This window comes from Chlorocebus sabaeus, chromosome 20 (genome assembly GCF_047675955.1).
Source record: "Chlorocebus sabaeus isolate Y175 chromosome 20, mChlSab1.0.hap1, whole genome shotgun sequence".
NCBI classification, from domain to species: domain Eukaryota; kingdom Metazoa; phylum Chordata; class Mammalia; order Primates; family Cercopithecidae; genus Chlorocebus; species Chlorocebus sabaeus.
Genome location: NC_132923.1, coordinates 113,693,356 through 113,710,698, shown reverse-complemented (window position 1 = coordinate 113,710,698; position 17,343 = coordinate 113,693,356). Strand labels below are relative to the sequence as shown.

The 17,343-nt window shown below is 46.2% G+C and overlaps 1 protein-coding gene across 1 annotated transcript; it reads right to left on the bottom strand.

The window, feature by feature from the left end:
* Positions 1 to 646: 646 nt before the first annotated feature.
* On the bottom strand, positions 647 to 12,309 carry ZNF436 (zinc finger protein 436). The gene is made up of 5 exons (XM_007980091.3): positions 12,292 to 12,309; positions 10,158 to 10,610; positions 8,769 to 8,861; positions 7,848 to 7,974; positions 647 to 4,389 (listed from the first exon to the last, which is right to left on the bottom strand). Exons 3-5 carry the CDS (start codon positions 8,799 to 8,801, stop codon positions 3,140 to 3,142), a joined length of 1,410 nt encoding a protein of 469 aa, XP_007978282.1. The 5' UTR covers positions 8,802 to 8,861; positions 10,158 to 10,610; positions 12,292 to 12,309; the 3' UTR covers positions 647 to 3,139.
* Between the last annotated feature and the right edge of the window lie 5,034 nt (positions 12,310 to 17,343).

Below are 17,343 nucleotides of genomic sequence, written 5' to 3'. Positions count from 1 at the left end.
CTCACTCTGTCACCCAGCTGAAGTACAGTGGTGTGATCTTGGCTCACTGCAACCTCTGCCTTCCAGGTTCAAGCAACTCTCCTGCCTCAGCCTCCTGAGTAGTGGGGATTACAGGTACAAGCCACCACACCCGGCTAATTTTTGTGTTTTTACTAGGGTTTCACCATATTGGCCAGGCTGGTCTTGAAATCCAGACGTTAGGTGATTTACCCACCTTGGCCTCCCCAAGTGCTGGGATTACAGGCGTGAGCCACCGCACCCAGAAGACTTAGTATTCTTAATGAATACTCCAAAATATCTCCTTAAAGCAACAAGGCCTTCTCTCATTTTTCTTTTTGGATTTTTTTTTTTCTTCCCCAAAGCTAATGAGTCACCCATACCAAATATTTCCATGTGGCTTTTATCACCAGCATAACCTTCATAGAAAACTACTCGGGTTTTTTCATCTTCCCAAGATATGGCAATAACCATAGGGCTCAAGATACTACACTCCTAAATTCCTACAAGAACATCTGTGTAAAATATCTGTACATCTGTACAAAACGCATCAGAGTAAAGACAGTCATGCCCGATTTTAATGAATCTGATGAAAAGCCATTATATGAATCAGTGCTGGATTACTAAAATAATTCTCAGGTTTGCTGACTTTAAAAATTATACTTTTAATTATAGAATATAGTTAGAATAATACAAACACTAGTATAACTGTGACCAATACCATGAGGAAAACTGTTCTACATACTGATTTGTTCATTCACTCTCCACAACCATAGAAAACAGGCACAAAGTGTTCACGGGATGTGCAGAGGCAGCCAGGGACTGGGGAGCAGAAGGCATGCAAAAAGCATTAGTGAAGGGAGTCTGATGCGTAAGTTCTACACAAAGTTCAACACAGCAAACGGGCAACAATTGGCAGAAAGAGAGGAGACAGCTTGGGTGGCCCTCGTCCTTTCAGTTTCCCAGCTAGATTGTTCATGTACGGAGATAGCTGCGTGCTTAGAAGCCTTGTTTTGAGCCCTTCACCTCTAAGAAGCCAAAAGCAGCAGCAGGAACTGGTTGGGGTGGGGCAAGAACAGTAGGGAAGGAAAAGGGGGTGAAATACAGTTAGGTCATGGAAATGCTGTCATCTATGGCCACTCCCAAGCTGATACCCATAGTGGCTCACAGAAGCAACAGGAGAACTTTGACATTTATTACAATCATCAGCAACATATATGGGAAAAGACATATTTGAGTTTAGTTACCAAGAACATGTGTCACCCGACAATTAAAATATGAATACCCACAGTCTGCTAGATTTTGTAAAGAACAAAAAAAATGCTCCTTGCCTGAGTTTGTTCTTAAAAAGGAGTGGCAACATGAAGGAACTCCACTGGAAGATGGGTTACTTTAAAGGTTGTGTTACTAACAAGTGATATGGTCCCACACAGCTGTGGGTCACAATAACTCATTATAATACCCTACCCAAGAGAGACCACTGGCTCCTTTAACACCGAGTCCCAAAAAACTATGGCAAAAACATTTTTTAAATGTTACAACATTCACAATAAAGAACAGTAGCAATAAAGCACAGTAGAAATAAACGGGGGGTACTCTCAAAAGAAAAGATATTCCTCACTCCAGTCCCATTTTCTGGGCACCAATTCCCTTTCACCCCAACATGCTTGGATAAGCATCAACATTTGAGATATTTCTTAATTCCTACCTGGACTGAGATTAGGAAAACGGACACTACTGGGTTTAAATTGGGGGAACTGTTATTTTAACCACTTATATCTGTAGGGTGGGAGGATGGAAATACATTCCTACCGAGGTTTGTTAATTCCTTCTAAGCCAAAGAGTTCTTCATTGCCATAGAAGATAATTCATTCTGAGAATAGGACAATCGACCTATTTGTCTGGTCATTATCTTCCACAATTGACAAACACATACAAACAAGTGCTTAGCTCTGAACAAAGACAGACCTTACAGGAGAGTGCACACTAAAGCACTAGTGTTTAAATTTTTTTCATAATGAAAAAAGGACATTTCTCACATTGGAGTTATGTTTATACTTCTGTCACATGACTCACATCACCCAAGAACATGCTAAGTCTCTGTAAATTCAGTTTCTGCTATTAGAAAAACCACAGGAATACACATTACTGTACATACACATGCCCTGATGCAAGCTAAGATAAACACTGGGATGTGGCCCTTATCAAATCTTAAAGATTAGAGAGGGAAAAACACAGAAACGACCTACATTCCTTGGGAAGGGACTCTGTGATTCCTTCCCTGAAGGAGTCAATTCCACTTGCTCCTTAAACTTAACTGTCACTGATGGTCCTTATCTTTCCTTGAAGATATTTTCCCTGCAATGTTCCCTATAGTGATCCCCAAAGAAAATTCATAAATCTGATTAATGGCAGTAATAACTGTGGGCATCTTCTGCTAAAGTCACCATCATTGATGGGTTCTTGGTCCCCAAACCTGTGTCTTGTTTTTCCTTTCCAACTGTATCTTCAGTTAGCTTTCACAAAGATGCAAGTTTTAAATGAGCTAATTAGAAACAGTGAGGAGAAAAGTTACAATCATTGCCTTCATCGTGCAAAATCTTGCCCTCAGGAAGATGGAAAAGATACAAATGCATGAGCAACTCAAGGAAAAAGCCCTTTGGAGGGGAAGATGTGTGTGCCCAACTACTATGGTGTGTGAATAGGTGTGGCAATTCAGGCAGAGTCTCTAGTTGCCTTTTTCCAAAGCAGCCATGACCACCCTATTACAGTCCCACATTTCACTTAGCATAGTTCCTTGGGCCAAGGATGGGAGAAAATAACATTGAAAGATTTACTCCATTTCCAAGCCTGGGCGTTCACCAGCATTTGTCCCCTGGTCTTCCATTTTCCAGTTACTTGTGGGGCTGATTTTAATGAAGTAACCCATTGAGTGAATAAAAATCACCATTTTGGAGGAGATAACATTCCCAAAGCTGAGGGTCAGAATTTCAAATGGCTTGTCATCTCTGATGGTTTAAATTGTGGCCCACAACTACTACAAGAGTATGATAAAAGCAGCTCAGTCTTGAGGGCATTCACTGATATCAAATAAAATTGTATCTTCAAATGAATCATTTCTCAGCCATCATAATTACAGGACTTAGTCTGTATGAACTCTCTTATGTTTAATAAGAGCTGAGCTCCTGCTGAAACTCTTCTCACATTCAGTACATTCATAAGGCTTCTCTCCCGTGTGAACTCTTTGATGTGTGATAAGGTTGGAGCTCTGGGTGAAACCTTTTCCACACTGCACACACTCATAGGGCTTCTCCCCTGTGTGGGTTCTCTGATGCTTAATTAGATCTGACCTTTCACCAAAGCTTCGCCAACACTCATTACACTCATAAGGCTTCTCTCCAGTGTGAATTTTCTGGTGTGTGATGAGATGAGAGCTCCGGCTGAAGCTTTTCCCACAAGCGTTGCATTCATATGGCTTCTCTCCAGTGTGAGTTCTCTGGTGCTGAACCAAGTGTGAGATGCGGCTGAAATTCTCCCCACATTCATTACAGTGGTACGGCTTCTCTCCCGTGTGGGCTCTGCGATGACGCACAAGGTCGGAGTTCTGACTGAAATTCTTCCCACACTCATCACACTTGTAGGGCCTCTCCCCCGTGTGGACTCGATAGTGTTTGATGAGATCGGATCTCTCACTGAAGCCTCGGCCACATTCGTTACACTCATAAGGTTTCTCACCCGTGTGGGTCCTCTGGTGCTGAGCTAGGTGAGAGCTCCTGCTGAAGCTTTTCCCACACTCCTCACACTCATAGGGTTTCTCCCCACTGTGGGTCCTTTGGTGTTGGATTAGGTGAGAGAGACGGCAGAAACTTTTTCCACACTCATTGCATTTGTGAGGCTTCTCTCCAGTGTGGATTGTCTGATGCTGAATCAGGTGAGAACTTCTTCCAAAACTTTTCCCACACTCGTTACAGTCATAAGGCCTCTCCCCAGTATGTGTTCTTTGATGCTGAATAAGGTGTGAGCTGCGACTGAAGCCCTTTCCACATTCATAACATTTATAGGGTCTGTCTCCAGTGTGGGTCTTCTGATGTCGATTAAGGTCTGAGATCTGACTGAAGGCCTTTCCACAATGAGAACATATATGATAGCGGATACCTGTGTGGACTTCTTTGTGGACAAGCAGATCGGTGACTTGTTGGAGAGGATAGCTTACCCACTCTTCTGCTGTTAAATCTCCCCATTGTCTTTCTGACCTATCTCCGCTTTCAAAGCCCTCTTCACTTTCAGGATTTTCCTCAGCGTTCTCAGCAGGTCTTTCAGATGTCCCAAATTGTACATCTTCACTAATCTCTTGCTTGGGATTTACCTCGTTCTCACTCCTGATCTCAAAATCTGTAATAAAAAGTAAACAATAAGGCTAGTAAGAACAAAAATTACCTATTATGTGCCAGGCACTATATTAAATTTTTTTTTTTTTGAGACAGAGTCGCACTCTGTTGCCCTGGTTGGAGTGCAGTGGCGTGATCTTGGTTCACTGCAACCTCTGCCTCTCAGGTTCAAGCAATTCTCCTGTCTCAGCCTCTTTAGTAGCTGGGACTACAGGTGCATGCCACCACGCCCAGCTAATTTTTTTATTTTTAGTAGACACAGGGTTTCACCATATTGGTCAGGCTGGTCTTGAACTCCTGAGCCACTGTGCCCAGCCTAAATTATTTATATGAATTACTATATTCTTTATCACAGCTATTCTGAGGGTCAGGAATTGTGATTATTTCTACTTCATTAATGAGAAATCCAAGACCCAGACAAGTGAATTGACTTGTTCAACGCCATAGTAAATGGTAAAGCCAGTATTCAAACTCAGGTCTGTCAAAATTCATGTTCTGTATCGCTGTAATTAATGATTCCTTAAGAAAACTACACAGGCCAGGTGCCGTGGCTCATGTGTGTAATCCTAACACTTTAGGAGGCCAAGTCAGGAGGATCACTTCAGGCCAGGAGTTCAAGACCAGGCTGGGCAATATAGGGAGACCCTATCTCTACAAAAAATTTAAAAAATTAGGTGGGTGTGGTGGCATGCAACTGTAGTTCCAGCTACTCAGGAGGCTGAGGTAAAAGAATCACCTGAGCCCAGGAGTTCAAGGCTGCAATAAGCTGTGATTGTGCCACTGCACACCAGTCTGGGTGACAGAACGATACCCTCTTAAAAAAAGAAAAGAAAACTATATATATTCCCCGTGTTTTGAAAGAAAACTGGAAGCAGAAAATATGAGACTCTAAATTAGAATATCTAAAAGGCAAGAGTCCAGATATTTTGTGAGTGTGTATTTTTTAACTTGCCAAGCCTTCATCATTAGTAGCATCATGAAATATTTACTAAGAACTCACTACGGTTGTTTTGTTTGTTTGTTTGTTTTGTTTTGTTTTTTGAGACAGAGTTTCACTCTTGTTGCCCAGGCTGGAGTGCAATGGTGCGATCTCCACTCACTGCAACCTCCACCTCCTGGGTTCAAGCGATTCTCCTGCTTCAGCTTCCTGAGTAGATGGGATTAGAGGTGCCCACAACCACACCCAGCTATTTTTTTGTATTTTTAGTAGAGACGGGGTTTCACCACATTGGCCAGGCTGGTCTTGAACTCCTGACCTCAGGTGATCCGCCTGTCTCGGCCTCCCAAACTGCTGGGATTACAGGCATGAGCCACCGTGCCCAGCCAGAACCAACTATGTTAACATGGAGAAAAATGAATCTTTACCTATGTCATAGTTGACAGAAAAGTGACTGACAAATGTCACTTCCTACTTTTCAGTGACCTTTTAATGAACATAGAAGTGGGAAGGTTGAAGAAGGCAAAAAAGATGTCTGGCTGAGAACATTCTTGGCATTGTCTATTTCACATGCAGTCTTCAAATGAAAATCAAAATACACAACCACTGTCTACAAGAAGTTTTATACCAGACACTGCGTTCTCCAAATTGGGTTTCTTAGTACACTCTTCAGAAAGAAAGTATGCATTTCAGGAGAAAAGGGTTCATGAATAAACTAGGTTGGTAAATGGTACATACAATATCGTTTCCTTCAAAATTCACAATGCCTAATAACACACTAAAGGTTCTAAGGAATCCTAAGGTAAAAAGGCCTTATAAGGCCAGATGCAGTAGCTTAGGCCTCTAATCCCAGCACTTTGGGAGGCTGATGCAGGAGGATCACTTGAGCCTAGGAGTTTGAGACCAGCCTGTGCAACACAGGGAGGTCTCTCTTCTATTAAAAATAAAAAGAGGCTGGGGGTGGTGGCTCATGCCTGTAATCCTAGCACTTTCGGAGGCCGAGGTGGGTGGATCACTTGAGGTCAGGAGTTCAAGACCAGCCTGACCAACACAGTGAAACCATGTCTCTATTAAAAATACAAAAATTAGCTGAGCATGGTGGCATGTGCCTGTAATCCCAGCTACTTGGGAGGCTGAGGCAGGAGAATCGCTTGAACTCCGCACTCCAGTCAGGGCAACAGAGGGAGACTCTGTCTCAGAAAAAAATCTTTTTTAATTAAAAAATTAAAAAAAAATAAAAAGAATTAGCTGGGCAAAGTGGTACACATCTGTGATCCCAGCTACTCAGGAAGTTGAGATGGGAGGATGACCTGGGCCTGGGAGGTCAAGGCTGCAATGAGTTGTGATCATGCCACTGCACTCCAGCCTGGGCAACAGAGCAAGATCCTATCTCAAAAAAAAAAAAAGAAGAAAAGAAAAAGGTTGTCTTGTAATCATTTTTAAACCCATTCCCATTCCCAAACTTATTTGGGCAAAAAACCAGTTTTTTGGTGCTTCCATGCTTCTAACAAGTGCTTTTGGGGCTAAACTATAGAAATGTAAATTCACATTTTTAAATGATTGTCATTTTTTGCTTTTGTTGGATTAAGTGGAATATTTGGGTTACAGACTGCAATAGATCTGGGTAGATAACTATTTATAGTTACTTTTATAAAGAAAGGATTCAAGAAACTAGGGATATCAGAGAAAGCTCAAGTTAAAAAGGAAAGCCCTCAGAGTTGCCTTTTGTTCTGAGAAAGGCTATGGGAATAAAGATTTCAAAAAAAGGATTAGTCCTAATGAGTGGCAGATGACCTAGTGACCCACACACGCTTGCTAATGTCTGTCAAGTCTTGACAGGAGGCAGAGTGAGTCAAAAGACCGTTCAGCTCAAGAATATACTGTTTATTCTAGTTACACCCAGACCAAAGTACAGCAAAGAGAGAAGACAGGCTTGCAGATCATGTGAAAAAAAAATCAGCTGCCCTCTCGAATAGAATTTGTGATCTATTTCAGCATTCTTCTGGAACAGCATTTGACACACTAGAAATCTATCATCATCAACACTGAAACATTTCTAGATGGCAACCTACTCAGCTAAGGAACTTGAGTCAAAGCTAGTGCTCTGAAGCCAAAACAAACACAAAAAGGTGGCTTTCGCCCTCCCATGAACCTGGGTTAGAATCCCCTCATTTTTTGGCACCCTAGAGTAAAAGCACTACTTATAGGGGCATTTATATTCTGGCAAGCACTATTATGCCAGACCTGTTTGGTCAGTGATCTGTACAAACAGGCTGGAGATTGGAAAATGACTCAGGACACAAGATATCTGAATGTTTCTAAAATGTGCAGAAGCAGTTTTTTTCTTTTTAGACAATATGACCTGGATGTTCCCACATTCGAAGATCCGCGTGAGGACTCAAGTCAAGCCAATATGCAATTAAGTGCTTTAAAACATCAAACCACTAGGCTGCGTTGAAATAACTAAGTCATTTTGACATGATCTCAAAAACGTGGAGGCAAAGAAAGGTAGACTCCTTACTTACCTAGTGAGACAACATTTCCGTAATTCTCCTGCATAACATCCCTGTAAAGGTCCCTTTGCGCAGGGTCCAGAGGTCTCCATTCCTCCCGGGTGAGATACATGGCCATATCTTCAAATGTCACAGGTGCCTGAAATCACACAACGCTTCCCTACTATTCTGTATTTAGGACTTCTTGAAATTAGAAACATAGTTAGAAATATTCAGGAGGAAAAAGATATTAAATGTGATCTATAGAGTCCAAAGAAGAAATATTCAAGCAAAAAAGAGACGTGGTAAAGGCAGCAATTTATGAGCTGATTGTTCTGGTCCCATGGCCAGCTATCCCTGCCCCACTCAGGAACTTTATCCTCTGGCTGTGCTTTTCTCAGGACCTATCTGGCACTTGCATTGCTCCATACCTTTACTCATAATGTCCCTCTTTTCCTGGAATATCCTTCTCACACTAGTGAAATTCTACTGCTTTTTAAGGTCCCGCTCCAGTACAAACTGTTCTTCAATGCCCCCTACCCCTCTGCACGACTCCACTCCCCTCGGATACCCCAGATAGACTTAATCACTCCCACTTCTTGGGAGTGATTCCCACACTACAGCACTTTGTTCCTACAGCAAATAGAGCACTTATTACGTTGTGCCACGCTTAAGTGGATCCGCCTTTCTCCCTATAGATTGTGAACTGTGAGCCAAAAGGTAGCGCCCATCTCGTCCATCTTTTATCTCCCCAGTATTTAAAGGCATACAGCAGGTGTTCGATATATGCTTTTTGGTGACAATACTGGCTTGGTACTAGGCCCCTGGAGGCAGAATATCGAAGCCAGCGAATTACTAATCCCAGGGAATTTCCCACAGGGACTTGCAGAGCAGAGAAACGCCGGGCGAGGTGGGTAAGAAAAGACAAGGTCCGAGAAGCCACCCCCAGCTTACCTGGGACCCAGCCATGAGCAGGGTGGCTGCCATCTCCAGCACAAGGGTTCGCCTCCAGGGAGAGAGAGCAGGAAAAGCAGCTAGCAGACAGCGCTGAAGGAGGCGAAAAGCAGGGTGTGAGGCACGGAAAACAGGCCCTGCCCACTCCCCAGGGCTGGAGTTCTGGCCCCAAGGCGTGCAGGGAGGGCCCTGGACCAGGGCCGGGTCACTCTCCTCCCTGACCCTCCAGCGCGACCCGCCCTCTGTGTCTCCGCCACAGCGGGGTGGAGGCAATGCCGGAATCTACTAGGACAGCCCCCTGGCTGGGTCCCTCCCGCGCCGGGGGTTAGACCGATGCTGTTTCCAGGAGGAGGCGCTCAGCCCAGCCCAGGGAACGCCTCCGCTCTGCCGTCTCGAGGCCGGGTCCTTTCCGGCAGCTGCCTCAGCCAATCAGCGAGCGAAGTTCGTGAAACACTCTACCAATCAGAGGCGGAACACTAGGCCCGCCTCCCACAGCGTGGCCAGGAGCCTCTAGTGCGCCTGTGCCTGCCCCCATAGCCTGCCGGGAGTTGGAGTTCCACTCCCGCGTACAAAAGCCAGCCAGAGGCCAAAAGCCGAGGAGGGAAAAGAACAAAAGGGTGAAGAAGTAAGCACGTCCTCCCAGTCAGGGCGGAGTATTCTCGCTTTCTTCTCGTGGAGACTGCAGCACGATTAAGCCAGGGAGGCTGCCCTGCTTCGCCTCACGTCCTTAGAAGCTTCTCTTGAGTCGGGCCTTATTTTCTGCGAAGTCAGGCCTAATTTATACGCTGGTCTGTGTTGAGCAGAGCTAGAATTAGCCCCTGCTTGACAGCACAGGCTGGAGAGGGAAGCGGCAGCCACCCACTCCCCAGGGGAGACTCGGAGGCCGCGCTGGAACTTTGAGCCCCGCCCACGCACTACATCTCCCAGCAGCGCCTGCGGCCGCGCGGCTCCGTGCGGAATACAACTCCCGAGAGGCCCCGCGCCGCCCGGGCGACTCGGGAGTGCGGTCGGCAGCATAGCCTGGCGGTGTCTCGGCTCCGGCGCTTTAACCCTGTAGGGGCGTGCGACTGCCTCCTTCTCAAGAGGGCGCCCCTCGAGCGGCGAACTGAGTGGCGTCCATTGGCGGGGAGGCGAAAACCCTGGGGGAACTCAGAAGCGGGTGGCGGTGTAGGGCGTGTAAGGAGGAGATAGCCAGGCCCCTGGGCGGGGGCGGGCCCTGCTTATCGTCCCCGAGGGGTAGTCTGCTACAGGGGCTCCCGGCGGCCTCCCGCACCGAAGGGACCCTGGGCGTCTGAGGCCCTGATCCGGGCGGGCCTTCAGGATGTTAGTAGTCCCTGTTCGGTTGAAGGTAGGAAGCCGAAAACCCGAGTGGGGGACGAACAGACTTACCTCCTGTCGCGCAAAAGATCCACTAGATCGTCGTCTCCAAAACCTGAGACCGCTAACGGATCCCAGAGCCGCAGCGTTCTCTCAGACCTGGCGTTCAGAAAGATTTTAGCACTGGCAGGTCCCGGTGGTCTCAGACCCGCAGGCAGATCTCGAATCTGTAGACTTGCAGGCGAAACCCAGATGTCGTAGGCTGATCCTAAAGACTCAGATTCCCGAGGCCTCAGACTCGCAGGCAGCTCAAAGAAACCGCAGGCGCATAGGCAGATCCCTGAGACCACAGAGGTTGGCCAAGAAACCACCAGCAACTAAACTGCATTCAGCTGGAGTTCCTCGGAACGGGAGGACTCGCAGCTTTCCCTTTCCCCAGCCAGTATGAGGAAATTAGACAATGGAAGTCCAGCACTAAGGAAAGCAGGCATTCTGCGTGGGGAAGAGCTCCGAGTTCGCTGTAGCCTTGGAGAGGGAAGTGATGGAAAAAGAATATAGCAGCTTATTAGGGACTCCCACCCTCTTCAAGTTATAAATATCCCCAGAACCTTGGCTACGTGCCCGGAAGCCTGTTGTCTCTAACTGTACAGGAGACTTCTCTGCCTGGGCTGGGAAAGGGGCCTTTCTTTTGTTTTGCAGATAGATCCACCCACTGAGGAACTTGAAATTTTTTTCAAACATAACTCCAGGCCATGCTTTTATTAGTGAGTGTCCTGTTCCCAATGCCCGGCCATTTATGATTAAATTACTCAAGTGTCTAAAAAGAACTAGAAGGACCCGACCCAGCCATAATGCAGACTTTCCCATTCCTTCTCTTTCCACCCGCAACTGTGGGGCTAGGAATTCTTCAGATGTCACAGAATTACACCATCCTACCTCATCTAAAATCGATCCGAGGCTGGTCCAATTGTAGTGGGTTACCAGACTTAGTAACATTAATATCCGATTGTAGTGGGTTACCAGACTTAGTAACATTAATATCACTAAAGTTAGTATACAGCCCCCCACTGCTAAATTAGACTGGCTGTAAAAATAAAATTGATCCGAGCACCATATAAAATGGAATCCTGGAGGATTCCTGAGAGGCGGTATCCCCAGTGGAAAGAGCCTGGGCCTCAAGGTCAGACAGACCTGGTTCGGAATCCAGGCTGTGTATCCTTTGGAAAGTCGTTGAATCCAGGCCCATTTCCTTTTCTCTAAAATGAGGGCCATCATACCTAAGGATGTTGTGAGGCGTGGGTGAGATGATTAAAGCGCTCCAGAGCGTGCGCTCTTGGATGATACCCGTTACTTTTTATGAACCCTGGCTTTGGTGGTAAGGGAAACTTCCAGAACTGCTTGTGGGTATATTGGATAGCCCAGAAAATCTGGGGAATCAAAGTGGCTCAATAGCTGTGAGAAACTGTGGGTGACCTTATCCTCATTGTGTTTCTTCCAGAAATTCAGACTCAACAGAGGTTGGGCCAGTTTGGTGGGCTCCACTGAGCGGTGTGCTGAGCCTAGTAGAGCATAGGTACTTGGGGCTGCCAAAACCCCAGCAAGTTGAGGCTTCACGCTCAGGGAAACTTCTGGTTCAGAGGTTAATAATCACACTTCTCGGAGCGAGGAGGAGGGGAGTCTTTCTGACTAGCTGAAGTAATTGCAGGTTTCTAACTGGGCCTAAGGTGAGCTGAGGGCTTGAGCCCCTCAGCCCAGCGGGGCTCCCTTTTCATCCCTTCTCTGACAGATTGCTTTGTAAACTTCCTTAGGCCTTCCTCCCACCCCTTTGCCCCAGTGCTTTAAGCCCTTCTTTGTCTTCTTGCTGTTTCTTTTATTCCTCAGGCCTGCGGGGCGGGGGCGGGGGCGGGGTGGCGCCCAGGACGGCTCTCTGGGCTCAGCTTGGCTGCCTGCCTCCTTCTGTAAGTGCTTTTTTCTTTCTTCACCTGAGACCCTCTAGAGGTTGGAAAGAGAAGAGAGGCTGGGAGCGGATGGAAAGCATGACTGCATCTGGAGCCCCTGGGGGCAGTGGGGAAGAGGGAGTGGAAGGACAGTGGCCGAGGGGCTTCCTGTTGCAGCCTTCAGCTGGACTCAGGGTTGGGGTCATTGGAGGAGGAGGTGGCTTCCTGCCCCATTGTTCTAGACTGCAGTGTTTCTTGGGAATACTTACTGTATGTGGGTTTTCGGTAACCAAATTGGAAAGCTGTATTCGTTCCCATGATTCAGCAAACAATGAGTACCTACTATGTGCAGAGGCAGCAGGACAGCCTGTCATCACTGGGAAAGAGGCCAGAAGAGCCATTTGGCCAGGGTCTCCAATTTAGGCTTTCGACCTTATCTCTAAGTAAGGTTATACATTATGTCGGCTCCACTGGCTGATGGGATCAAAGACCCTCCTTGTATATCCTTAAACCTGTACTCTATTACCAGGCCACTGTGCCTGTGGAGCACTCTAAGTTCTTATATTTTAATAAATTTTATAATTATCTTGTGAGCAGCACAATTGTCATAGTATTTAACATTAATTTGTTAAACATTTTAAAACCTGCCTTCATGTATGTCATCCTGTTTTGTCGTCTTTTCATTTTCAGACAGATAGGCACCTCAGAAAATCAAAGTGACCTGGGCTGCATAAAGGCTCATCACTGCACAAGGAGTTGGGGACATGGGGGACACACTGACTTGCAAACAGCCATTGCAGTCCAAGTGCTATAATAAGGGGTGTGCTGTCTGTACCCAGGAGGGGGTGGATTCCTAGCTGGCGGGGAGCGGGGCGGGGAGGCTTCACAGAGGAGGTGACATCTGAGCTGGTAAGACTGTAGGAGTTCGGAGGTGGAGAAGGTGGGAGGGAAAGCATTCCAGTCTTCAAGAACAGCATGTGCGAAGGCACGGAGGCGTGAAAGGCCAGAGCATGTTCCAGGCTGGTCAGGATTGGTTTTGGCTAGAGGGAATAGTGTGGGGGTGGAGCAGCAGGGGGAGGAAGCAGAGCACGGAGAATCTCCTAGTCCCCTTGCCTGTCTGCCTGTTTGTCTCTGCCTTTGGCTGTGAGTTGCAATGCTAGTGATGAGGTAAAGATGGGGGGGCGGCCCGGGGACTGGCCTGGGGTGAGGAGAGCAGATTGACTCTGCAGAGGAGGGGGAAGTAGAGATGATTGGGAAGCTATGACCTCATACATTTCAACTGGTTTTCTCCAAAAAGAATCAATATTTTCCAAGTATATAGACAATTGCATTAATATATAGACAATTGCATTAAATATAGACAATTGCATTAAAAATGCAATACAAACTTATTTAGTATTATTTAAAGGCGCCTACTTAAAGATGTCAAACAGACCCATACTCACTGAACCCGATTCTATACCAGCTACTGAGCTGGGAAATAGGACACCACCCCTCACAACGACTGCAGGGCTGCTGCATGGACTAAATGTGAGAATGGTACAGAGGAGGGCCTTGGCATACCATGGCCATCACTATTATGGGGCAGGGAAAACACATCACACATGTTCTGTGAGGTGAACATATTGCAAAGTGGCTTAAAGCATGACCTGGGCTCTGGGTTCAAATCCAGGTTCTTTCTCTAGAAACAAATTATTTGACTCACACCTGTAATCTTAGCACTTTGGGAGGCCGAGGTGGGCGGATCATGAAGTCGGGAGTTCGAGACAAGCCTGACCAACATGGTGAAACCTGTATCTACTAAAAATACAAAAATTAACTGGGTATGGTGGCGTGGGCCTGTAATCCCAGCTACTCAGGAGACTGAGACAGGAGAATTACTTGAACCCGGGAGGTGGAGGTTGCAGTGAGGCAAGATTGTGCCACTGTACTCCAGCCTGGACGACAGAGTGAGATTCCGTATTCCGTCTCAAAAAAAAAAAAAAAAAAAAAATTACTCTCAGAACCTTGGTTTTCTCAGTCTGTAAAGACTAAAATAATACAAATTCATAGAAAGTAGAATAGTGCTTTCCAGGGCTTGAGGGGAGGAGGAAATGAGTTATTTAAGGAGTGTAAAGGTTCAGTTTGCAAGATGAAGAGTTCTAGAGACTGGTTGTATAACAATATGAATGTACTTAACCCTACTGAGCTATATAGTTAAACATTATTAAGATGGACTGGGCGCAGTGGCACATGCCTGTAATCCGAGCACTTTGGGAGGCCGAGGCGGGTGGATCACGTGAAGCTGAGAGTTCCAGACCAGCCTGGCCAACATGTTGAAACCCCATCTCTACTAAAAATACAAAAGTTAGCTAGGCCCGGTGGTGTGCACCTGTAATCTCAGCTACTCAGAAGACTGAGGCACGAGAATCACTTGAACCCAAGAGGCAGAGGTTGTAATGAGCCGAGATTGCGCTACTGCTCTCCTGTCTGGGCGACAGAGACTGTCTCAAAATAAATTTTTAAAAAACTGCTAAGATGGTTTATGTTATGTGTAGTTTACTACAATTTTTTAAAGAGTATAATAATAGTAACCTAGTTCATGAGGTCAGAGGGCTCATTGAGGCAATCAATGTAAAGTGCTACCCCGCATTCATAGTAACAACCGTAGCTAATATTAGTAACAACTAATCAGTCACTATGTGTCAGGCCTGACTCTGCTGCTCTGTTTGTATTAACTAAATGAATCCTCACAACAATCCTCTGAGCTAGGAGCTGTTATTACCACTGTTTTACCGATGAAACTAGAAGCATGCAGAAATTGTATAATGTGCCCAAGATATTCAGCTAGTAAATGCTCAGTGATTAATACATATTACTCACACTGTCATACAGAAATTTTAAAGGAATCATCATCATCATCATGATGGTTGAATGCAATGTGTGCTATGAGAATTTCTCGATGCTGTGGGAGTTCTAAGGAACCGTCTCGCGTTGCTAGGGGATTAGAGACCTCATAAGAAGATGTGCCTCTGAGGTGAGCCTTGAAGAATGGATAAGATTTGGATCAGGCTGGGGAAAAGGAAGCAATACAGGCAGTCACAAATGAGAAGGCCCACTGGGTATTCAAACACAGGCAAATATCTCCTTTAGCCTGGAGCATAAGGGACAGCAGGGGTGGACGATGAACCACCAAAGCCAAGCAGAGGGCAAGGGCCCATTGGCGCAGTCAGACATAAAAGCCTCTAGGCGCCCCCCCTTCCCCCAAAAAAGGCAGAGGGCAGACAGAGCTTTGAAAATCAAACCAAATAGTTGAATTTTGATAGCTGGTGGAACCTGCTGAAGACAGGGAATGACGCTCAGAGCCAGGCAGGGTAGATGCAGGGAAGATAGTGCTCTGAGTTGAGGGATCAGTAGAAGACCTTTGCACCAGTCCTAGAAAAAAGAAAACCTCCATCTTGACTAACACGGCGAAACCCCGTCTCTACTAAAAAAAACAAAAAATATACCAAAAAAAAAAAAATTAGCCAAGCGTGATGGCGGGCACCTGTAGTCCCAGCTACTCAGGAGGCTGAGGCAGGAGAATGGCGTGAACCCGGGAGGCAGAGCTTGCAGTGAGTGGAGATCGCACCACTGCACTCCAGCCTGGGCGAGAGCGAGACTCCGTCTAAAAAAAAAAAAAAAAAAGAAAACCTGAAAGGCCATGATGACAGTGATGGGAATGGAGATAAGGGTTGGTGAAGGGAGAGACTCTAGAATTGGGAAATAAGTGAAGAGGACAAGGGGAAAGGGTCACAGATGGTTTTAAGGAATGAATTAGCTGACAAATAGGAAAGACAGAAGAGAGGACCAAAGAAAGAAAAGATGCATGGGGTGCAGTGGCTCGGTGGCTCAGTGGCTCAGTGGCTCACACCTGTGATCTCAACACTTTGGGAGGCCCAGGTGGGAGGATCGCTTGAGGTCAGGAGTTGGAGACCAGGCTTGGTAACATAGGGAGACCCCCCCGAGTGCCCATCTCTACAGATTTTTTTTTTTTTTTTTGAGACAGTGTCTCACTCTGTCGCCCAGGCTGGAGTGCAGTGGCACTTCACTGCAACCTCCACCTGCCAGGTTCAAGCGATTCTCGTGCCTCAGCCTTCTGAGTAGCTGGGATTACAGGCATGCGCCACTGTATCTGGGTAATTTTTGTATTTTTAGTAGATGTTTAGTACATGTTGGCCAGGCTGGTCTCAAACTCCTGACCTCAGGTGATCTGCCCACCTCGGCCTCCCAAAGAGCTGGGATTACAGGCATGAGCCACGGCGCCTGACAAAAGAAAAAAAAAAAAATTAGCCAGATGTGGTAGCATGTGCCTGTAGTCCCAGCTACTCAGGAAGCTGAGGTGGGAGGATCACTTAAGCCTAGGAGTTCAAGACTGCAGTGAGCTATGATCACACCACTGCACTCTAGCCCAGGCAACAGAGTGAGACCCTGTCTCTCAAAAAACAAACAAACAAAATGGCGGGGTATGGTGGCTCACACCTGTAATCCCAGCACTTTGGGAGGCTGAGGTGGGAGGATCACTCAAGCACAGGAGTTCGAGACCAGCCTGGAAAACACAGTGAGATATCATCTCTACAAATAAAAAAAATTAGCCGGGGTGGTGGTGTACACCTGTGGTTCTAGCTACTTGGGAGGCAAAGGTGGGAGGATCACTTGATCCTGAAACATCAAGGCTTCGGTGAGCTGTGATTGCACCACTGCATTCCAGCCTGGGTGACAGGATGAGACCCTATCTCAAAAAAAATTATTTTTAAATTAAAAAACAGAGATGTGAGTTCAGTTTCAGATTAACTGTATTATAGTATTGAGAGGGTCCGTGGGGTGCTTGCGAGGAGGTATCCAAATAGGCATTTGGCAATGTAAGTCTTGAACTAAAGAAAAACCGGGGCTAATGAGAGATTTGGTAGTCTAGATGAAAATACTAAGAAAGACTTCTCATCCTGTACGTATTTGAGGTTCCTGGAACCTTTTGAAGACACCCAAATTGGCCATAGGATCTTGAACCATCTTCCATTCTTCCATTTTCAAGTTCTTTTTTTTTTTTTTTTTTTTTTTTTGAGGTGGAGTCTCGCTCTTGTCACCCAGGTTGGAGTGCAGTGGCAATCTCGGCTCACTGCAACCTCTGCCTCCTGGGTTCAAGTGATTCTCCTGCCTCAGCCTCCAGAGTAGCTGGGATTACGGGCATGCGCCATCTTGGCCAGCTTTTTTTTTTTTTCCTTGTATTTTTAATAGGGATGGGGTTTCACCATGTTGCCCAGGCTGGTGTCGAACTCCTGACCTCAAGTGATCTGCCCACCTTG

Coding starts and splice junctions, on each gene's coding strand:
- ZNF436 (XM_007980091.3), bottom strand. CDS start 8,801: ATGGCAGCCACCCTGCTCATGGCTGGGTCCCAG. Junction 7,975..8,768: donor TGCTCATGGCTGGGTCCCAG/GTAAGCTGGGGG, acceptor GTGTGATTTCAG/GCACCTGTGACATTTGAAGA. Junction 4,390..7,847: donor CGGAAATGTTGTCTCACTAG/GTAAGTAAGGAG, acceptor TTTTTATTACAG/ATTTTGAGATCAGGAGTGAG.